At 35.2% G+C, this 24,003-nt stretch overlaps 2 protein-coding genes across 4 annotated transcripts; both read right to left on the bottom strand.

The window, feature by feature from the left end:
- Positions 1-5,911: 5,911 nt before the first annotated feature.
- On the bottom strand, positions 5,912-7,412 carry LOC132289372 (F-box protein CPR1-like). The gene is made up of 2 exons (XM_059789965.1): positions 6,289-7,412; positions 5,912-5,990 (listed from the first exon to the last, which is right to left on the bottom strand). Exons 1-2 carry the CDS (start codon positions 7,410-7,412, stop codon positions 5,912-5,914), a joined length of 1,203 nt encoding a protein of 400 aa, XP_059645948.1.
- An 8,996-nt stretch (positions 7,413-16,408) lies between these two features.
- LOC132293178 (F-box protein CPR1-like) lies at positions 16,409-18,488 on the bottom strand. Of its 3 annotated transcripts, none has more exons than XR_009477791.1 (3): positions 17,289-18,488; positions 16,778-16,870; positions 16,409-16,577 (listed from the first exon to the last, which is right to left on the bottom strand). XR_009477791.1 is itself a non-coding variant. In XM_059790533.1 (3 exons), exons 1-2 carry the CDS (start codon positions 18,419-18,421, stop codon positions 16,831-16,833), a joined length of 1,173 nt encoding a protein of 390 aa, XP_059646516.1. In that variant the 5' UTR covers positions 18,422-18,488; the 3' UTR covers positions 16,409-16,577; positions 16,791-16,830. The 3 variants fall into 3 exon arrangements, 2 of the variants coding, with proteins under 2 accessions (XP_059646516.1, XP_059646515.1); XM_059790533.1 differs by having other exon boundaries at positions 16,791-16,870; XM_059790532.1 differs by having other exon boundaries at positions 16,409-16,870.
- Between the last annotated feature and the right edge of the window lie 5,515 nt (positions 18,489-24,003).

Here is a 24,003-nt window from a genome sequence, read left to right as displayed (position 1 = left end):
AACCTCATGGGGTGTGAGAGTATTTAGCCCTATAATTTATTATTGAAATAATTGTTTCATATTTTTGACGTGTTTGTCACATAAATATTATGCAGTTCTCTAGTTTATCTTTTTTGTTTATGTTTTATTGGTAACTTTTAATTTAATTAAGTTGTATTAAAATAGTAACATTTCTTTTGTCTATCTAACAAATAAGTTAAAGGTATAACATGAATTCAAAAGAATGATAATATTTTTATCAAATTATTTTTATATTACATAGTTAAATCTATAAATTTATTTTTTGAAAGATTGTCTAATAGTAAATTTACTAAAATAATTTTTTTTTTTTTTTTTTTTTTTTTTTTTCAAACATGATTATTATCATTTTCTTTCTTTTTCTTTATTAATCAACCAAACACAATAAAGAGTTAAAATTATCATTTTCTTCCTTTTTCTTTCATTTTATTTTCCTCATAACTAATGTTATTCTTTGCTTTTCTTTCCCACCGTACCAAACATAGGTTTTACATGGAAGAAGGTTTTGAAACAGTTGTTAGGGTTTCGGAGCAATGGTTAGTGTTCACAGATGTAAAATGGCTGCTTCCACATCATATGTTAGAAATGGCTAACAAAAGTAGGGTGTGAAGATAGCCCTTTTGATTCTCGAAGTAGAATGCCTTCTCTCAATTGAAGTTAATTTAAAACATAAAAAAGGATGGTAATTTGATATCAGTAATAAAAGAAAAGAAAAAGGATAATATATTTTGGTTCTTGTCTTAACATGAACCAAAATTCTTGTTTTATCCTTCTCTCAATTGAAGATAAAATGGCTGTTTTAACATTTAAGAAAAAAATAGAGTGAACAAAAAGAAAATAACGAATATTTTTATTATATTAAAAGAAGGATAAAACAAGAATCCACATGTTATAAATTAAATAAAAATTGAGTAATCATTTATGGCCTCTTTTTATAAAAAGATAAAAAAGAAATAAAGAAAGAATAAAGTTTTCTATCTTCATAGAACTGAAATACAAAAAAAATGTCTAATGATTTGTTTGATTAATAATTTTTGAGAAATTGATCAACAGTAGCACAATTAAATAGTCTGGTCATTAGATAATTTCAAATTAGTTTCATTATATATGACTTCGATATCAAATATGAATATACAATGTGTTTGAAAAGCAAAACATTTTCCCATGTTATATGAGTCAAATTTGAATATGTCCTTGAGATTCAACTCAAAATTAGATCCAACAAGTATGTTGTACAACAAAGGAACAATTTGCCAAAGAAACATCTCAACTTAGCCATTCTCTAGGGTTAATTTACATGTCCATTCATTAAATAACATCTTGTCATTTTATTTTTTATTTTTTAAAAAGCATCTTGTGATTTCAATAATTTGTATTTAGGCTCCGTTTGTTTCGACGTAGAATATTTTTTTATTTTTATTTTTTCGATGTTTGACAAAGATTTACGTCGAGGTTAAGGTCGAGTCCATCAGGCGAGACATATAAAATAACTTGTCAAAAATTAATGAATAAATTATTTATGTTAAATTTTAATATTTTTTTTCTTCAATAAATATTTTATGATAATCAAACACCAAAATTTTTTTTATTTATTTATTAGTGTTTGGTTGTCGTAAAATATTTACGAAGAAAAAAAATGATAAAATTTATTTAAAATAACTTATTCTTTAATTTGTGACAAGTTATTTTACATGTCCCGCCCGGTGAACTCGACTTCAATCTCAATGTAGACCTTTGCCAAACACCGAAAATGTGAAAATAAAAGAATATTTTATCTGAAAAAAATTTTAAAAAAAGATTTTACTTCGAAACAAACGAAGTCTTAGTGTTATTTATTTGCATTTCAACCCAATAAGACGAAGAAACAAAAGATTCCATCCTTTGCAGTTATCAAAATATTGTACTATCACATTGCTTGTGTTTGGGATTGGCCAACTTCTTTTTTTTTTTCCTATTATTATTATTTTTCTCGGTAAACCTTTTTTTTCCCATTATTTCGTAAACGGATGAAGATCAATTTTTGTTGAAATACTATGCAAATCAAATGGTGCAACATTCAATCTGTGACTTACTGATGCAGGCAGAATTTAATTCAGTGCCCCAAAACATGAGATTAGTAAAAATAAGCAAGGATTCTACAAAATTGCATATAGAGAGCGTTAAAAGAAATATTAAAATTAGGGTTTGAACTCATGTAGGCCAAAAGCCAAATTAGAGAGCTTAGGGTTCATAGAGAAACTTATCACTCCTTAACCCCAATCACAAAAGTCCAGCCATATGAGTTTTGAGACTAACCAAGCCAAAGCCAAGGCTTTAAAAGTCTAGCATTAATTTCGTAAAATTCACAGGGGACTATAAGTTTGAATGTAACAAGGCAAAATTTAAGGAGAAAATTATAAACATAAATTTGCAATATACAGCCATAATTAAAAAAATTTACAAAATCAATTGATCCTATAATTTATAATAAATTGGATAAAATTTGATCAAACAATCAAGAAAATATGATACCATAAGAAAGAATATCATTAGGCTTAAAAGTAGTCAATGTAGGCAAGTTAAAGACAAAAATATGAGCTATACAAATTGCTATCTAAAACATCCTGCCAAAACATAAGATTAAGTTTTAACAGTGCAAATAACATAGGCAGAAGCATAAGTTCATTCTATCCTTCTTTTGTGCTTGCAGCTTCTTCTCATCACTTCCACCAAGATTTACATACGCACCTAAAACGTAGAAGAGGTTTCACCAGTAACCTTGAGAGTATGTCGGCAACTACATCCATCAGAATATCTGTCATCTTTAGTTGCTTTTAGGGTTTTGTATATCCATTAAGTAATTAGCGAGAGCTTTCGGTTCTAATTCCGCAAAGGTCATTTACATTCCTCATGAAATCCATGTCACAAGGGATGCACAGCAGTGATAAATCTTAGCTGCATAATTTTAATATATATATCGGCCAATTAGGCCAGGCTCGGTACAATTTGTCAAATTTTGTTGTCCCTCATACTTTATCACCTTATAGTACAAACTATAATGTTGAAGTTCAAGTTTATGCATGACACTGTGAATTTCTGGACAAAGACAAAAAAAAAAAAAAAAAAGGCAAAAGAATTTTTATTTTTATTTTTCTGAGAGAATCGCTTTAAAATATAATTTTTTTAACATTGAATTTTGGATTTTTTTTAATTAGCCAGAAATTCAGAAATTTGGAAATTGTGGATTTAAATTGAATTCCCTAATCACCTCGAAAATAGATTTCTAAAGCCTCGATTATGATAATACCGCAGGAGTGATTTTTGTCTCTAGTCCTGTGAAAAGAGGATCTACTCACACAATACAACATATGTAACGCAACATTATACAAAGTTTTCTTCAAGACAGTGTATATAATAAGATCATAAAAAAACTCATTTAACTCGATCCAATATCCTATATTAGTCCAACCAATGCATTCAAATCTTACCTATATAACCCATTTTTTAATAGATCAAATCCGAATCAGACCAATTTCTGAATAACAGATTTCTTTCATATTAGATCTTGGAAATAAAATCAAACGACAAACACCCACTTTATCCTTTCTCGGATACCCATATTAGACCCAAACAAAGTCACGCCAAGCAGGAAACCAATGAACAAAAATATGCATGCCATTTGAAACTATCTTAAACCAACAGCAAAAGATCATTTCCATTCCTCATGAAATCTATATATATATATATATATATATATCTTAGCAGCACAGTTTTAATATACATATATATATATGTGCGTGTGTATTTCTCCATCGACCCACAGGATTCACTTAGAATATGCCAAATGGAACAAACTCACTGGTAATTCTATAAAAACCATATTAACGGTAGATACCAGACAGCATTCACAATTAGTTGTTTATCTAGTGTCGTTATATTGCTTATGCAACAAGAATGTTGCATGGTTGTTTGATAGTGTTACATTTCGTCCAGTAACAGTTGCACTACAGATATAAATTGTAAGGCAATGCACTAGCGATATAGTACAGGCTGTACAGGATCCCCATCCACAATGAAACAATATCAGATATAATCTAAAGTACACCTTATTTTGTTTTAACAAATTCAGATAAAACCGTATTTTCTCAGACCAATGGCATATTAGAATGGACCAAATATACAACTGAATATTGCAAGTGCAAGAATAAGTGCCATGAATCATGCAACCATTTAACTTCGGGAGCAATCAATAAAATAAAGCGTTCATAATTGCAAGATCGCACTTTCATCCAAGTTTTCATTCCTCTGTAATTACGTTAAAGGAGCAAGGGTATACAATCAGAGTACTACCTTAAACAAAACTAACTCAAGCAGCTCTATAAATTTAGAGCTAGCTCTCAAAAACATATTTCCATCATGTAACAAGAACAAGAACGCAACTAAGTGGCTCCAGTTCATCTTGCTCTTAGAAAGAGTCTAAATTTAAACCCATGCCAACACTACCACCTGATAAATTCGTTCAGCAACCATCGAATAGATATTCTGGATTTTTACTTAGGCAAGTGGTTTTGACCGTCAGTGCCTAGTATAATTTATTCACATAAAATGTATTTCAAATTATTATTATTTTTTTTGATAAGTATAATGTATTTTCTCCTAGCTTTTTTCCCCATTTTGTTTCGGGTGGGGGCACAACCGATCAATGCAATTTCAGAAGAATATGATTATGGCAGTTCTTTCTCCGTTACACAAAAATGTGGGCAAAAGAATACGCAATGTTACTACTTTAATATCATATAAAAACAGAACAATAAAGAATCAAATGAAATAATTAGATATACGAATACGGAAAATATTTGGATGTCAAAGAAATCAACAAAAATGACGAAAATGTTGTCTGCTAAAAAGTCCAATGATTATAGAAATCTTATTTCCCAACTATTACTCCTATTTGGACAAAGTTAAAAGAATTGAATTTACAACAATACTTCAATTGCCAAATACTCATCATTGACACTTTGCCAATCTAGACTTGTCGTAAAACACAGCAATAATAAATTAAAGAGACGCACAATAATGACAGACCTTCATTCACACCATAAAAAAGCAATTCTAATTTCTGGAAAAAAAAAAAAGAAAAAAGAAGAAGAAAGAACAGTAGCAGCAATTATGACATAAACAATGCCCTATTATTGTCTCTTGACAGTGTTTCACCCCCTCATATAAATAAAAGATCATTGGAAATTTAGACCGATGCACAATTGAACAAACTGACGAAGCTGCAATCGTAAGTAAAGATGGAAATATTCAACTACATAAGGTTCCAACTCTTAAAACTAGAGTATATATAGCTTTCAAAACACAAATAAAGATGGAAGTCTTTTTAACTACATAACTAGTCTTTACCAAAAAAAACAAGTAATATATTTTTAACAAAATCCATAAATCTTCCTTCTTTCCTTCCATCCGCGAACTTTATAATATTCCCAACTACTGCCCTGTTACAGAATCAAAACAACCCTCGGAGAACGGCCGAACGGGCAACAGGATCAATAAGGTTGTATAAGTAAAATGGTATAAAATTGTTCTTCCTATATGTCCATACCTATAGCATTAATTACTCAATCTCATCACTGTTCCCATACTAGGTAGAATATCACCTATAAGACAACATACCATTAGACTTGAAGTAGCCAACATAAGCAAGTTTACAGACAAAATACCATTAGACTTGAAGTAGCCAACATAAGCAAGTTTTCAGACAAAATACCATTAGACTTGCAGTGTCCAACATAAGCAAGTTTAAAGGCAAAATACCAAATGCTACCGGGTACTAATTCAAAAATTGCTGCCAAAATCTAATGACCTACCTTTCCACCTTCTCGCTCCTGAGTTGGTTTCTTCATCCAGTTGCTCAAAGCTTCAGTTTGAACCCCTTTGACAGGAAGTCATCTCTAAGAGAATCAAAATACAGCACGTAAGTGAAGTCATCTCTAAGAGAATCAAAATACCAGTACGTAAGCTATAAGGTGACATTAGTATAAAGAAACAAAGGCAATATAATTCTCAGCTCTAGGCAAATTTATTGGTAGAGGTTGAGAATTCAATGTTATTAGACTAATTATTATACTCTTCTAAAATCCACAGATATTAAAGAAAACAACTCAAATTGCCAGTAATAAATATATGTGATCATTTCATTTAAGGGATGGAAATCTCTATAACTAACAATGCCAAGTAAGATAATACAGGCAGAGCAAAAAGAGCATAAAAAGATTAATTTGGGGTTACCTTCCCTTTCTATCCTTCTTCTTCATTTTCTTTTGTGCTTGCTGCTTCTCTCCATCATCACCCTGGAGCGGAACTAGACTTCCCAGGCACATTTCAGGTTCAAACAAACTCGGCACACCCTGAATCCTAACATTCTTGAGTGTTTTCCTTTTCAGGTCGAACCAAAGAAGCCTTACACCGTCCTGGTCCAGAAGTATTTCCTCACCATTCATTGAAAATGCTAGAGGCTTCACAAAATCAAACAAGTTAACCACACTTGGCTGCTCAACAGAAAACAATTTAGTCCAAGATTCCTTTACTCCATACTCTTTCATCACCCATATATCAACTCGTTCTCCCACATAATTGCACATTACATAAAGGCATCCTCCCAACACTCCCACATTCATATGAAAATCTTTATCCAAATAATCAGGCTGTGGCACCAATCGATATTCCTCAACCCCAAGATCAAATGCAGCAATCAAATTGGCTGTGTCCGACTCCGGTTTCCGACTCACAACCCAGTGCAAAGCCCCATTAACAACCGCAGCATTCACCCGCTTGTAGAGGAGGTAATAAGGGAAATCTTGAATCCTTCGCCACGAATTCGATTTCAGACTGTAAACCTTAACTTCAGAATCAAATGAATCGTGATCAATGCCATAAAACTGTACTATCCTCACCAACTTGTAGTCATCACTGACAGAATCATATCCCAACCCATAAATAAAAAACTGGGGAAAGGTGAATTCAGGCGGGAATTCGATAGGTGCGACCGGTAACTTGCGGTGTTTTCGGGTGGAAGGGTTCCACAGGACAATTTCTTCCTCTGAGTTAGACAAACAGAGCAAGCCGTGGAAAGAGCCCAACACTTCAGTTCCACAACTATTGGATTTCAAGGGGTGGTCAAGCTCTATAGCACGATCCAACGAGTTGAAGTCTATGGAGTAGAGATAACAATCTCTGAGTATGATGCTGAGATTATCGTTGGTCTCGATGGACCGATTGAGATGCGATTTGATAAAAACAGGGCTGTCGATGAGCGAACACCAAAGTTTCGATACGGACCTGAATCGCAGAAGCGGTTTCACTGGTAATCGTGATAATATGTCGGCGGTAACTTCCATAGGAAGGTCTGACATTTTTAGGGTCTATGGAGAAGAAGAGGAGCAAATGTTGAAGGGCGTATAGGGTTTTGAAACAAAAGTTGTATCGGTTGCATTTAAAGTGGTGGTGGAATAGAGGGAAATACTAATTTGTTAGTAGTAAAATAGGAGTATAATAATTTAAAGATGAAAAGTGAAAAAAATAAAAAATATCAATAAATCTGAAATCAAACAAAACTAATTACATGTTTTGTCTGTGTTATAAGTCTATTTGAATAAATGAGCCACATTAATTTAATTTAATTTAATTTTTATTTTTTAAAAAAATCCTTCCAAAAGTTTGTTAAGTTATGTTTGATAAGTATGAAAATTGGTGTTAAATGTTTTGATTCAATTTTTTTATTACATTTCTTTAATTCCACAAATTTTGTTAAGTTATGTTTGATAAGTATAAGAGTTTTGAAATTAAAATTGATAGAATTAAAGAAATGTAATAAAAAAATTGAATTAATTTTTTTTTAATTACGAAATTATAATTTTATACCGCCAAACACAACCTTAATCTTTTTGAAAATAACCATTAAATCTTTAATTAGTCTCAATTCCCATATATTTTGGGCCAAGGGCAATTGTCAGCTAACTCAACCAAATAAAACAGCCGAACAAAAGATTGTATTTTTTTTTGCAGTAATTAAAATATTATAGCTCGTTACTTTATTTTTCTAATGATTATAGACTGCCTTTATGTAGAATATCAATTGTCTTTCTTTGTTTTTTTTCATGAAAAGCTAGCAATCAAAATTTGTCAAGCTAAAGAAGGATTTCACAAAAGTTGTAATTAGTAAATCTTAAAAGATTTTAAAGGTATATCTAAGAACTCAACTGTTGACCGAATATAAATAGTAGATAGTATTTAGTATGCTCGGTGCTCAATGCAACAAATAATAGATAGTATTTAGCACCAGCTTGAACCCCTTCGACAGGAAATCATCTCTAGGAGGAACAAAAATGGTGACATTTAAGGTATTAGCTAACTTCCATGTATACAAAAATTGCACTAAATGTGTATTATAATTTGTGAAGGAATGGTCTACATTCTACAATTATAGTGCTCTAACTATGAACTCACAAGTCATGTCCACATCCATTGGATCAAGCATGTACGTGGCACCATATCGAAAGAGTACGTTGCATATTATAAGACAAAATCTTTAATCTCCTTTCCTTCCTTCCTTCCATCCCCTTAATTGCTGCTAATATGCCCAATTACTGTCCCATCAGTTCAGCACCAATCTTGCTCGACTCCCTGGGAGAAACACGAATTTTCATCTCAGATACTTCAGGGGAGCAACATCATAGAGTAGGTAAAGTATAAAATGGATCTTCTCATATAGACACCATCCCTATAGCATCAAATACTCAATCTCATTCTGTTTATATGATTATCACATCATCTATATGACAGAATACCATTGAAGTTAAACTAGCCCATCTAATGAAGTTAAAGCCAAAAGACAAAGAACTTACTCAACAAAATATGTGTGTAAGATACTACCAAAATATTTTACCCCTCTTGTTTGGTAAAACCCTTGTTGGGACTCAGCAGCTATCACTTTAGGCTCCGTGTTGTGCACTAAAATGACATTCTTTTGGTGCAAAGGTGCCTTCTAAATAAGAAGAGGTCCTCGTCCAGATAGCAAATCATTAATATATAATGTAAAAGACAAAAGACCTACTCAACAAAATATTTATGTGAAAGATACTACCAATATATATTAACCCCTCTTGTTCGGTAAAACCCGTGTTGGGACTCAGTTGGGCTTGCTTTAGGCTCTGTGTTATGCGCTAAAACGACATTCTTTTGGTGCACAAATGCCTTCTAAATAAGAAGAGGTACTCGTCCAGATAACAAATAATATCTCATGTAAACTTCCCATTGAAAATGGAAATAATTTTTTAACTTTGACTTTCGCAAATGAAGAACTTATCCTCCGACATCAAAACTGGAAAACAGGAAACTAATTTTGGAACCGAAAGTATTGAATAGCAGTAAATTAAGCTCTCCATCACTATATATTTTGTTTCAAGGGCAATTGCCAACTCAGCTACTTTGTGAAATCAATTTTCACATTTTTTTTTTTTCATTTCTTGTAACAATTTCAGGTTTTCAAACAATTTTTTTAAATATTTTTTTCAGTAAGTATTTTGGTTAATGTTAATCACTTGCAGCTCAACCAAATAAAACAACGAAAAAAATATTGTATTTGTCACAGTTTTCAAAATATTACTTTGAAATGCTAGCAATCAAATTTTCTCATGCAATTGACACTTACCTAATAAATCATTGCCATTAATTAGATAAGTGAAGGCAGAAAATACAAAGATAAAAAACAACACAATTAAGCAAGCATGCAATGCCAAGCCAAGATCCTACCTTCTATTGCAAGATCACCAGTGCCATCACAAATTTCTTTTATTTTTTTATTTTATGAATGAGAACGATCACCTATATTAATCTAAACAAAGCAGCACCATAAGTAATGAAAAATTTGAATGCATACTTACAAAAGCAATTAACTATTACTTGTCTCTTGATTTATAATACCAAAATATATATTACCCTACATCTGCACGCGCGCACCTTCTTGCTCCTTTACTCGACCTTCCAGTTGCATGCAAAGTATGTCCTTGGATCTATTGGATCAAGTGTGCGAGGACGAGGACTCGCGCGAGTGTGCGTGTCCTCATCATAGCCTTTAATTTCCATTGTAAATGTATACTAGTATTAGAAAGGTTATAAATTAATAGTGGCCTCTGCAGTTGCAATGTAACTAGATTAAACACAACAATACTAATTCATCAAAATGCATTTACGTCTACAAAAAAACAATAAAGATGGATATTAGGCAGAACACAATGACTTACCTCTTGTTTCTATTGTTTTGCTTCATCATCTTCTTTTGTGCTTGCTGCAGCTTCTTACCATCCGTTCCACATCACCATGAAGTGAAACAAGGCTTTCAACACAAAGTTTAGCTTCTAGTAATTAAAATATCTCTAAGTCACGAATCTGAATATTTTCTACTCTTTTCCTTCTCAAGTCATATATACCAGAAAAGCCTTGCACTGCCCCGTTCCAAAAGTACTTCCCCACCACGTACTCGTTGAATAGGCAAAAGGTCTCACATTACGGAATGACCTAATCATACTTGGTTGAGCAACAGAAAACAATTTAGTCCAAGACTCCTTTACTCCACATATATCAGATTGGACTCCACGATAATGATGACAAACAACACAACGGCAATCTCCTAAGGTCAGGCCTCCACATTTATATCACCATCCTCTTCCAAACAATCAGGTTGTGGGTATTTCTCAACCCCAAGGTCAAAAGCAGCAATCAAAATGGCCCCATCGGACTCAGGTTTTCGTGTCACGAGCCAGTGCAGAGCCCCATTTAAGGTTACACCAGACAAAATCTTGTATAGGTAATATCGGAAATCTTGAACCGTTCGCCATACATTGGATTTCAGACTAAAAACCTTAACTTCAGAATCAAATGAATCATCGTCGTGAAGTTAAAAACCTTAACTTCAGAATCAAATGAATCACCGGAAGGTCTGACATCTTTAGGGTTTATGGAGAAGAAGAGGAGCAGATTAAATGGTAGAAGGGCGTTTGGGGTTTCGGAACAAGGGTGGGTTTTTGGAGTGAGGCTATATATAAGAGCAGCAATACAAGGCCATCAAATACTCCCTCCCTCCCTGTCCATGTTTAGAAATTGAGGTTTGAATGCGACATACAATTAATGTATTATCGCCTTTAAAATTATAACTTATCTATTTTAGTTTAAATACTTATAGTTAAAGCCTAAAAAAAATATAAAGTATAATGATAAAAAGTAAGACTTATTTACTTTTACATTTTAAAATAAAATAAAATAATCAACTATTAATATGAGACAGAATAATAATATTTTCTTCCGTTTTGAAAAAAAAAAGAAAAAGAGAAATGATAATTTTAAATTGAATAAAAGGAGATTTATCTCCTCCTCCTCCTCCTCCTCCTCCTCCTCCTCCTTCTTCCTTTTTTGGTTGGAATGAAGTCTCCTCCTTCTTCTTCTTCCTTTTTTGGTTGGAATGAAGTCAATATACTCTTCTTACACGTGTGATAAAATTTTAGTACCAAGTAGAATTTAACAAAAAAAAAATTGTAACTAATTTATTGGAAAAATTGATATATATATATATATGGGATGTTTTGTATCTCCTTACTTCCTTAATATTTTCTTCGAACCAAACATATCATTCAAAATGTAAAGTTAAATACTTTTAAATTTTTTTTTTTTGTTTGAAACCAATAAAACCTATTTCGTGCTTTGTTGTTCTAGTGCATTTGAATAAACGAGCCTCATGAGTGTTTTTTATTTTTTATTTATTTTTTATTTTTTATGTCATATATATATATTGGTAAGTGTCATATTCTTATTTAGGAAAAAAAAAAAAAAAAAGTGTCATATTCTTGTTAGTTTTTTAAATTTGGGTTAAAATAAAAAAAATTCCCATACTTCTAAATTTGTGCATAAAACCCATGTAAAATTTAAAAAATTACTTAACTAAAAAAAGTCATCAAGTTAATGACCGTTAACTAATAGATCTTGTTATTTAACATTAAAATTTTGTTATTTAATATTAAATTAAAATGTCAAAAATTATTGTATTTTATCATTTCACAACCAAATTAATGAATTTATGGAGGAAAATATATATATTCTTGTCCTTACCTTCTTCTTCTTCTTCTTCTTCTTTTTTTTGTTTTTTTGTTTTTTTTTTTTTTTTTTTTTTCTTGTGTCATTGACAAAAAACTCAAACCCACTACTTTATTTATTTGATTTAAGCCCTCACCATTTATTTTGAAAAGTAAAAAAAAAAAAATCACTGAAACACAAGACACTTGGTATGCTTCTCTTTAGCTTCAGAAATAATACAAGACCCTTGCTATCCTTCTCCTTAGCTTAAGAAATAATTTATATTAGAAATTGATGACTGTACGCATTGCACTTGAGCCATTATTTATTTATTTATTTTTTTTCGTCAATACGCTTTGTGGTCCTAACGGGGCAACTTTTAGAATGTAATAATTCCATTGCTTCCCCCACATTTCCTCTAAAAAGCATATTACCTCTCATTGAAACCGAAAAGGAAAATAATATTTTGAACTGCTAATTTTGACCGACAAATAACCGACTCAACCTATTGACATTGCATGTCCCTCTCTCAGTCGCACACAACTTTCTCCTCTCTCTTTTCTTCCTAGTAACTCCTCTGAATATGTCAATAAATTTCATCAAATCACTTGCAAGACCCTAATCCCTGCCAGCAGATTCAAAACCCATGATTTGGATCCTGTATAAAAATTTCTGCTGACCCAATTCTCTTCCTTCCGATGACTCAAAAAAAATTTCGGTTTTGATTTTAAAATAATCTTGAATTTTGGGGTTCTTATGTATTAGTCAAACCCAAATTACTAATTTTCATTATGTTTTGCCTCTTTGAAACCCTAATTTTCTCTAATTTTGTCATTTTTTTTATGCAATTTACTAATGAGTGTTGAGATTCTATGGATATTTCAGCTCTATGAACAAAACAAACTTGAATATGAATCATCATCTGACATTCATTGCAACAATCTGGTTGGTTAAATTCCAAAAAAAAAAAACAATCTGGTCGGTTTGCTGACGTATTTGTGAATTTCTTGAAGCCAGGTTCTTCGGTTGCAAAAGAGAAGAATGGAGATAAAGAGTTGCTAGGCTATATAACTCCTATATTCTGATTTCAAAACGGCCCATGGATAGATAGCCATGTATGTTAGTTTTTTTAAAGTCAAATTGTAAAGCAGTTCTCTTTTCGAATATTATTCACTTTTCTTTATTTTTAGAAACGAATTCCAGCTTTTCAAACATTTTTATTTAGCATTAATCATTTTCAACCCAACAAAACAAAATAAAGGAAGATTGTATAGGTTAATATATTAAATCTCATTACTTTACTTTTCTGACGAAGCAATCATCAATTTTTAATTTTTAATGAAATGCAAGAAATCAATTTTTGTTAAGATAAAGAAGTATTTCACAGAACTTGTAATTAAAAAATCGTAAATGAATTTATCTAAGCTTTCAGTTGATCAGCCTAGGCTTCGCACAAAGGCTGTAGTTATATATTTGAAAACTAAAATAATCTTCCCATTATTAAAAGGGAAAAGAAAAAGAAAAAAATCATTTGTCAAATGTGTTAGTCATATTTTAAAATATAATATTTGGGGTTTAAATTTCTCCCAAAAAAAAAAAATAGTGTGTGAGTTTTTTTGACAATATATATATATATATATATATATATATATATAATTACGTCATGACTTGGACCATTTTTATCATGTGGACGCATGAGCACATTGAGAGTCGCCCTCGCCTAAATTAGAATATCTCATTCAATTTGTCAGTTACCAAATATTAAATCATTGTCATTAATTAATAGAGCTGAAGAGGGAAAATACAAAGAGAATAAACGACATAATAAAGCAAGCATGCCAGCCAAGATCAGATCTTCTATTGCAAGATCACTAGTGCCATCACGTACTTCTAAATTAGGAAGAACGGTGCACTGGAGGTGTTCGACACTGTTTGGACATGCAGACACAGATTGGACACGGTTAAAAGTATTTTGAAATTTAAATATTTTATTTTTTGATTGGACACGGTAAGGACACTTCCAACGCACAGATGCATGATTTTGTATTTTTTTTAGAAAATAAAAATTCAATGCAATTTAAAATATATTATAACAAACATTTATTTCTAAACTTCAAATTAGTGCTTTCATTCATGATTATGCGGATAAAATGAATAAAAATGATTATTTTTTTATATATAATAAAATATTATATTATTATTTTTTGACGTATCTATGTCGTATCCGTATCTTATTTTTTTGAAAATTTTCATATCCATGTTATATCCGTGTTCTATTTTTTTAAAATTTGTCGCAATGCCATGTCCGTATCTTCTCGTACCCGTGTTTTGTGTTCGTATCTGTGCTTCCTAGGTTTTAACATTCACACAAATCTAAATTAATGATGCTGTACTATCCAAAAATTTGTGCAAACAAAATACAATATTTGTATTGATTTAACAAAGGATAAAGTTAGAAAAACACCCCTAATATTTACATTTTTGACAAATAACAACCTTATTATTTATGTTGTGTATATAAATTCATTAAGTTTGAAAAAATAAATAAATAAAGCTTATGTTGTGTATATAAGTCCGTTAAGTTTGAAAAATGAACAAGAAACGGCATGAAGTCATTATTAAGATATGAAATTTCGATAATACCCTTATCTCTTTCGATAATGCTCTCATATATTTTATATATATACAATGATGTTGGCCTTATATATATATATTAAAAGAGGGATAATTTAGTCATTTCATATTTAATTAATTTTTTACCTTTTTCAATTCAATTATAAAGGGACACTTAAGTATTTTCATCATCCAGATTATATATTAAGGGTTTTTTAGAACGGGGCTATACACTCTGTATGCATACTATTACATCCCCTAACAATAAGTGGATTGTTACAGCAATATGCTCAGAGATTGAATAGTTCCGAGTTTCTTTAAATGGGTAGAAGTGGTGATTCACGCGGTGACATAGATGCTCGCATTGGTTCAAAAATAATGGAGGTGGTGGTTACGAGCTCTACCCTCTTCGGTTGGGCAACATTTGTCTCAGAATTACAACCCAAAAAAAAAAAAAAAAAAAAATTGATCAGGTGTGGGTTATGATGGGGGACGAAGATGATGACTAGTTTTACTCTCCCAAAGGGTCTTTGGGCAGTTGAGAGAGCTCAATTTGTGCGGAGGAGAATGTTTGAGGTTGTACCGAGGAGAATTTTGAGAGGAAGGGCTGTGAATCCATTTCCTCAACTCCGAGTTCAGGTTCACCAACTCGTTTAGTATCTATACGTATTTCTCTGCCGCTTAGTTTGACTGTCAGACTCCGGAATTCGTTGCAGCGAGGCTTCTCTACCACTCCATCTACCCCATTGCCTAATAAGTGAAATTCAACTTCCTTTGGCCTTCAATGCTAAGCCGGAAAGACCCTTTTTTTTTCTTTTTTTTTTTTCGATAATTAAAAAATAAAAATATCAGCTTGGTAGTCTTGTATCAGGGTAGCATGAGACTCTTTAATTGTAGTGGCATAGGTGGGAAGCAAGGTGACAAAATTTAAAGTTGGAGATACTAGGAGGGAGGTGAAAAGTTGGTTCATGTACTCTACCGTTTTGTGATGGAATCACTGCTTACAAAGCCTTGAAATTATGGACTAGACAAACCGGGTATGCATTTGGGAATTGTAAGCTTTGGTGGGTTTTGTCACCAGAAAGACCATGCCGAAAAGCTAATTGTGAGTCAACAGGACGGTAGCCATCAAGGCATTGGAAGAAAGTTCTAGCTTCTACTCCGTCAGTTCCTCCACCAATTCTGACTTCTACTCCGTCAGTTCCTCCACCAATCCTGAAACCACCCGCTCTAGTAACATTGAGGAAGGAAGGGTGTTTTTGTCATTTCAAACAAATGAAGAAAAAGGTGGAGCACAAGAGGATATAGATGGAGCGCCAATAGCAGCTCTCGTTTATGAATTTACACCCATTCTTACTTCTTAGATAATCAGACCCGCCATGGAGAGTTCACCAATCCACAAAAGGCCATTCACATTCCCTTTTTCCCATAAAACCCAGCAAAACTAATTTAAAAGGCACAAACCAATGACTAATACGGAGTAATAAACTTGAATGAATACTAACAACAGCAATTATCTATTACTTAGTCTCCTGACACTGTTTTTACACCTCATTCAAATTCAAAGGTCATCAGTGAAAATTAAACTCACAAAAGATTAAGCAAGCTTTAAGGAGCCAAATAGGATGCCAACATTTAAGGTGACAACTCTCGAAACCACACCATCTATAAATTTCAGAAGTAAAACGAGATCTTTAACTACAAGAAAATTGTTTCAACAGAGAGAAAATACCGCATATTGCAAGACAAAATCTTTAGGCTTCTTTCTTTCGTTCCATACATCACCAGACTTTCTAATATGCCTAATTTCTGGCCCATCAGTTCAGCATCAATCTCGACTCCTTGAGAGAAACATGATAGAGTAAGTGCTTATAAAATATTGGACCTTCTCATCTGGCCCAACCCTATGGCATCAAACACTCAATCTCATCTCTGTTTCTATGATTGAATAGAATACCATTAAAGTTAAACTAGCCCATATAATCAAATTAAAGCAAAAGCAAAGAAATACTAAACAAAGTATTGATGTGAAAAATACTACCAAAATATATTACCCTACATCTGCACCTTCCGCTCCTTTGCTCTTCCAGTTGCTTAAAGCACCAGCTTGAAACCCTTTGACAGGAAATCATCTCTAAGAGGAACAACATGTAAAGTATCAGCCAAATTTGAAGTATACAAAAAGTCCGCTATATGTGCATTACAATTTGTCACCTAATGGTAAAGAAATGTATATAATGATAGTGCTCTCATCATGAACTCACTAGTTGGACCAAGTGTGTGGCATCAAAGCAAACTAAATGCAATGGCTGAGGACTAGGACTCACATGAGTGTGTCCTCATCATAGCTTTTCCCATTGGTAAATTTATACTAGCCTTAGCAGTTGCAATGGAACTAGATTAAACACAACAGTACTCTAAACAAACAACATTAAAGAGACCAACTCTTATTTCAAGAAATATATTTGCCAATTCATTTGAAGGATCAAAACGTCTATAAAAAAACAATAAAGAAATTAGGCAGAACAAACAATAAGAACACAATGACTTACTTCTTCTTTCTACTGTTTTGCTTCATCGTCTTCTTTTGTGCTTGCTGCTTCTTACCATCCTTTTTACCATCACCATGAAGCCGAACAAGGCTTTCAACACAAAGATTAGCTCGTACTAAACTCTCCCAACCACGAATCTGAATTTTTTTTAGTGTTTTCTTTCTTATGTCATACCAGAAAAGCCTTCCACCGCCCAGTTTCAAAAGTACTTCCCCACAGCTCATTGAATAGGCCAAAGGACTCACATAAAAGAATGACCTAATCACACTTGGTTTAGCAATAGCAAACAATTTAGTCCAAGACTCCTTTACTCCATACTCCTTCATTACCCATATATCAGCTCGTACTCCACCATAATTACAAACAACACAAAGGCAATCTCCTAAGGCAGCAACATTCAAATAACCATTCTCATCAAAAAAATCAGATTGTGGCACCAACCGGTATTCCTCAAGTCCTAGATCAAAAGCAGCAATCAAATTGGCCGTATCGGACTTGGGTTTTCGAGTCACAACCCAGTGCACAGCCCCATTAAAGGTCACACCAGGTGAACCCTGGAGTGGAAAGTAATAAGGGAAATCTTGAACCCTTCGCCATGTATTCGATTTAACACTATAAATTTCAACTTCAGAATCAAACGAATCATAATCTTTGCCCTCAAACTGTGCCATCCTCACCAATTTGTAGTCATCATTGACAGAATCATACCCTAACCCGAAAACAATAACGATAATGCGGAATCCAGGCGGGAACCGAACCTTTGAGACCGGTAACTTGCGGTGTTTTCGAGTGGAAGGGTTCCACAGAGTGACGTCTTCATAGATATTTTTGCACAAAACAACCAAGCCATCGAAAGAGACCACCAGTGAAGTTCCTTCATCATTCTTCATAGGATTGTCAAGCTCTACGGCATTATCGAGAGAATTCAAGTCTATGGAGTAGAGATCTTCAACTCCAAAGATGATGCTGCGATTAGTGTTGGTTTCGATGGATCGATTGAGATGCGATTTGATGAAATCGGGGCTGTCTATGAGAGCACACCATGGTTTAGATGCACACCTGAACCGCAGAAGGGATTTTACCGGTAATCGTGATAGTATGTCGGCGGTTACATCCATCGGAAGGTCTGACATCTCTCTTAGGGTTTATGTGTTTATGGAGAAGAAGAGGAGAAAATGAAATGGCAGAAGGACGTTTGGGTTTTTGGATCAAAAAGTAAGGGGTTTTTTAATAAACTAAATTAAATAGTTTACCTAAATGGGAAAAAAATTAATCCCTCTATCTCCAAAAAATAATAATAATTCGCATTTCCATTTTTTATGTCTGAAAGAAAACATTCTGTATTATATATATATAATAATAATAATAATATTACCAATTTAACCATTTGTATAAAAACTTATAACTTCTCTTTATGGACTCATGAATAATTTGATAATTCATTAACTATCACTACAATTTTTTTTTTTTTTTTTTAAACTAAAACTCGGCAATAAAAAATGATAAGTGTTGATGATGGATTCTGCGCAACCTGAATCTAATCTGACTTCCTGAATAAAGAGAAAAAAAGTGATCCTAGGCTCCGACGAACAAGTCAGTGTGAATGATAATCTCCCTGGAGAAATTGAGAAATTGAGTTAGAGTTTATTGCGTACCTCAAAACGTTAATTTCTCGCCTTTTTTATAGGGCTTAGGTTAAGATGTCACGTAGAATTACCTTATTGTAATCTGTAGACTTAATCCTCATCGTAATATTTAATCCTTATCACAATCTTTAATTCTTATCGTAATCTGTAAAGCCTATCTCAATCTGTAATCCTTATCGTAGTCTGCAGAGCCTATCTCAATAGTGCGTTAATTTAGTAATCTTCCCTTAATTATGGATATTTAAATTATACATCCATCAGTTGCCCCCCGTTTCGGAGGATTGCTTGTCAAACCACCGGAACGTTAATTCCAAAATATCACACAATAATATATAATTAGAATTGCAGAGCCTTGTCCATTAGCCTGACTTATATTGTCATTTCGCGAATACAGTCGGGGGTCATAGTATCACATTGGCAGCTCGTATATGTGGCAAGCTCGTATATTTGTCGTATATTGGCAAGCTTGTATATTTGTCGTAGTGCCACATTGGCAGCTCGTATATGTGGCAAGCTGCCATGCTGGTAGTCTACCGTTATGTGGCAAGCTGCCATGCCATGCTGCCGTGGCAAGCTGCCATGCCATGCTGCCGTGGCAAGCTGTCCTGCTGGCATGCTGCCGTTATTTGTCAAGTTGCCCTGGCAGGCATGCTGCTTTTATTTGGCAAGCTGCCCTGCTGACATGCTGCCTTTATTTGGCAAGCTGTTATGCTAACATGCTGCCGTTATTTGGCATGCTGCCTTTATTTGGCAAGCTGCCCTGCTGGCATGCTGCCTTTATTTGGTAAGCTGCCCTACTGGCATGCTGCCGTTATTTGGCAAGCTGCTCTGCTGGCATGCTGCCTTTATTTGGCAAGCTGCCCTGCTGGCATGCTCCCATTATTTGGCAAGCTGCCCTGTTGACATGCTACCGTTATTTTATACTTGATTTTATTGACATTTTTAGTCGGCTCGTCCCTTTAGTAAGGAAAGTAGATTAAGACGAGTTTCATGTAACTCGTAATAAGGTAAGTAGATGAATACGAGCTTCACTCAGCTCACCCTTTAACAGGGGAAGTAGATTACTATGAGATTCACCCAGCTCACCTTTTAACGAGGGAAGTAGATTACTATGAGCTTCACTCATCTCACCATTTAACAAGGGAAGTAGATTAATACGAGTTTCACCCAGGTCACCCTTTAACAGGGGAAGTAGATTAATACGAGCTTCACCTAGGTTACCCTTTAACAGGGGAAGTAGATTACTATGAGCTTCACTCAGCTCACCCTTTAACAAGGAAAGTAGTTAACCCCTCATCTTTTTACGAGGGAAGTAGATGAAGCTGACCATTCATTCTTTTAAGGGGGAAAGAGGTATGGTCTTGACATGGGAGTCATCTCCTCTGACGGTTGTCTCGGGATGTTGGTAAATCATTGACACTTGTTGCACTTTTAAACGAAGTCAAGTGCATCTTTCTGCATGGTGGGCCAATAGTATCCTAGTCGGATGGCCTTGTTAGCAAGTGACCTACCCCCAGCATGGTTTCCACAAACTCCTAGGTGGATCTCCCTTAAAATGTAGTCAGCTTCCTCGCTAGAAACGCATCGTAAATACGGCATGGAGAAGCTTCTCTTGTTGAGCACCCCTTTGATAAGCGTATACCTAGCTGCCCGCATCTTGACCTTTCGAGCTTCTGCTCGGTCTGTTGGTAGCACCCCATCCTTGATATATCTGATGATAGGATCTGCCCATTCCACACTCAATATCGCTTGTTGCACTTCAATTTGTCTCTCCTGAGATATAGATGGTTCGTCCAAATATTCCAGTGGTATATTCTTATTGATCTCAGGTTCAATGCAGTAGTTAGCCGGGCTAAAGCGTCTGCTTTCCCATTCTCTTCTCGTGGTATTTGATGAATTGAGAATCTTTGGAAGTGATTCTTTAATTCATTCACCTTTTGTAGGTAACTTTTCATCTTCTCGTCTCGTGCCTCATATTCCGCTTGAACTTGTCCAGCGACCAGCTCGGAGTAGGTGTAATTGCTTAACCCCTAGGGCATTTGCCACTTTTAATCCTCCTATCAAGGCTTCGTACTCTGCTTTGTTGTTGGTTGCGTTGAAACCAAACCGAAGTGCGTACTGTATACTTTCTCCCTCTGGGGAGACAAGAACAAGCCCGGCTCCGCTAACCTGAACATTAGATGACCCATCCACGAACAAGTCCCAGACTACTTCTGGGCCCATCTACTCACTTAAACCTGGTTCTGTCGAAAATTGGGGTTGTTTTTCCTCTTCTGGAGGGGTAAACTCAGCTAAGAAATCAGCCAACACCTGAGCCTTTACTGCTGTTCTTGGCTTATACTGAATGTCGAACTCTTCTAACTCTACTGACCACTTCATCAGTCGACCAGAGCTTTCTGGCTTGTGTAGGACCTGTCAAAGGGGTTGATCTGTTAGGACCACTATCGTATGCACTTGAAAGTATGGTCTCAGTTTCCTGGCGGACACAATTAAAGCAAAGGCCAACTGTTCCATCCTTGGATATCTTTCCTCCGCACCCCTAAGTGCTCTGCTCACGAAGTATACTGGCCTTTGGAACCCTTCTTCTTCTCGTATCAGAGCTGAACTGACAGCTGTCGTGGAGACTGCAAGGTATATGTATAGTTCCTCTCCCGGTATGGTTCGAGACAGTAGTGGGAGAGAACTAAGGTATTACTTTAGTTCTTTGAACGCCTGCTCACACTCTAGGGTCCATTCAAATGCATTCCTTAGCACACGAAAGAAAGGTAGACACTTGTCAGTTGACCGAGAGATTAGCCTACTCAAGGCAGCAATCTTCCCTGTTAGTCATTGTAGATCCTTGGTTGATCTTGTCGATCTCATGTCAATGACTGCTCGGATCTTCTCTGGATTGGCCTTAATTCCTCTTCTACTTACCATATATCCCAAGAACTTTCCTGAGGAAACCCCAAAGGCACACTTGCTGGGGTTGAGTTTCATCTTATGCCTCCTAAGTACCTCGAAGGTCTCCTGCAGGTCAGTCAAATGGTCTTCAGCTTTTAAGCTTTTCACCAACATGTCATTAACATATACCTCCATGTTTCTACCAATTTGATGCTTAAACATTGCATTCACTAGCCTTTGGTATGTTGCACCAGCGTTCTTGAGCCCAAACGGCATTACTTTGTAACAGTACAAACCTCTATCAGTGATGAAGGCCATTTTTTCTCTATCTGAGGTGTTTATAGATATCTGGTTGTATCTAGAATATGCATCCATGAAACTTAATAGTTCGTGTCCAGCCGTTCCCTCAACGAGCATATCGATTCTTGGGAGAGGAAAGCTGTCATTCGGGTAAGCTTTGTTAAGGTCGGTGAAATCCACACATAGCCTCCACTTTCCATTTGCCTTCTTCACTAAGACCACATTTTCCAGCCAGTCGGGGTAGTACACCTCTTGAATAAAGTCGACTTTTAAGAGCTTTTCCACCTCTTCTGATATAGCTTGATTCCTTTCTGGAACGAAAGTCCTCCTCTTTTGTCCGACAGGTTTAAAGTCAGGATTTACATTTAAGCGGTGCTCCATGATAGTGGGGTCTATACCCGGCATGTCTTCATGGACCCATGTAAATACGTCTCGATTCTTCCTGAGGAATTGAGTAAGTTTATCTTTGATACCTGGGGGGAGTAAAGACCATATACTTACTTTTTTCTCGGGCTCACTGTCACCAAGGATGACCTCTTCTAGCTCCTCTGTAGGTTCCGCTCTATGAAAGTCTGGTCTATCTTTCCCTTCCAGCCCTTCAATCGTAAATGCCTCTTACGATTTTGTTTTTCTAAGAGAGGCGACATAACATTCGCGAGCCATTATTTGGTCCCCTCTTAGCTCTCCCATACCATATTCAGTTGGGAAGCACATCAGGAGATGGTAAGTGGACGTGATTGCTTTCATGGCATTCAATGTTGTCCTCCCCAGGATAATATTGTATGATGATGGGCAGTCCACCACTACAAAGTCCACCATTACAGTGACCTGCTTTGGATTGGCTCCTGCAGTAACTGGAAGGGTAACTGCCCCCAGTGGATGTACTTTATCGCCTGAAAATCCCACCAGTGGTGATTTCATGGGTCGGAGCTTCTCTCGGCCAATTTTCAATTTCTCGTATGCCCAGGGGGTCATCATGGGGCTGGTGAATTCCCTTGTCATCTTCTTCAGAAAAGGTTATGACCGGCTCCTCAACTCGAGGTAATTTTGTTGAAGGACTTGTCATTCCAACTTCATCCACCTCTGAAAAACTCCGAATACTCCTAGCATGAGCCCTCCGAGTCGAACTCGTCTCACCACCACCAGCGAAGCCACCCGATATAACTTTGATCTCACCCATTGGTTGGTGTTGAGGAGGGCGATCATCTCGGCCCTCCAGGGTTGGAGCCTCCTTTTCCATTTCCAGTTGTGAATTTGCGTAAATGACCTTTACGAACAAGGTTCTCGATCTGGTTTTTGAGGTCGAAACAATCTTCTGTGTTATGTCCATGGTCCCGGTGAAACCTACAGTATTTACCTAGAGACCTCTTTGTTAGATCAGCTTTTAGCTTTGGCGGCCATTTCAATGATGCGTCATCTTGAATCTGCAGAAAGACTTGATCTACAGATGTATTTAGGGGGTATAGTTATTATACCTGCCTGGGCTCACTGGGCGGCGAGATGATCTGTCAGCCTGGTTGTTTGAGAATTTCTTGTACTTCGATTCCTTTTCCTCCCTAGTGTTAGGTGCTGGCCTCTTCTTCTCCGACCTCTTATCTTCACCATCTTTGTTTTTTCGTGCATTCATAGCATCCTCAGCGTTCATGTGCTTCCATGCTCTAACCATCAACTCTGTCATGCTTGTAGGGGCTTCTTTTGATAAGGAAAATAGGAACTTAGAAGTCTGTAGTCCTCCCATAAAGGCTGTGAGGGCAACCTTGTCGTCCACCTCTTCTACTTGCATCATATCAGCGCTAAAACGACTTATGTAACCACGGAGAAGCTTTCCCTTCTGCTGTTTCACATTCAATAAGTGTGTTGCTATCTCCTATGCCTCTGCCCAGCGA

The sequence above is a fragment of the Cornus florida genome, unplaced genomic scaffold (genome assembly GCF_030987335.1).
Source record: "Cornus florida cultivar Cherokee Brave unplaced genomic scaffold, ASM3098733v1 CherokeeBrave_3.0.0_Hap2_Chr02, whole genome shotgun sequence".
Lineage (NCBI taxonomy): Eukaryota > Viridiplantae > Streptophyta > Magnoliopsida > Cornales > Cornaceae > Cornus > Cornus florida.
This window is presented reverse-complemented; position numbering and strand designations above follow the sequence as displayed.

Excerpts from the sequence above, each read along its gene's own strand:
- LOC132289372 (XM_059789965.1), bottom strand. The coding sequence starts at position 7,412 with ATGTCAGACCTTCCTATGGAAGTTACCGCCGACATATTATCACGATTA. Across the intron at positions 5,991-6,288 it reads AAGAAGGATAGAAAGGGAAG|AGATGACTTCACTTACGTGC; the intron begins GTAACCCCAAAT and ends TGATTCTCTTAG.
- LOC132293178 (XM_059790532.1), bottom strand. The coding sequence starts at position 18,421 with ATGTCAGACCTTCCGATGGATGTAACCGCCGACATACTATCACGATTA. Across the intron at positions 16,871-17,288 it reads CAAAACAGTAGAAAGAAGAA|AGATGATTTCCTGTCAAAGG; the intron begins GTAAGTCATTGT and ends TGTTCCTCTTAG.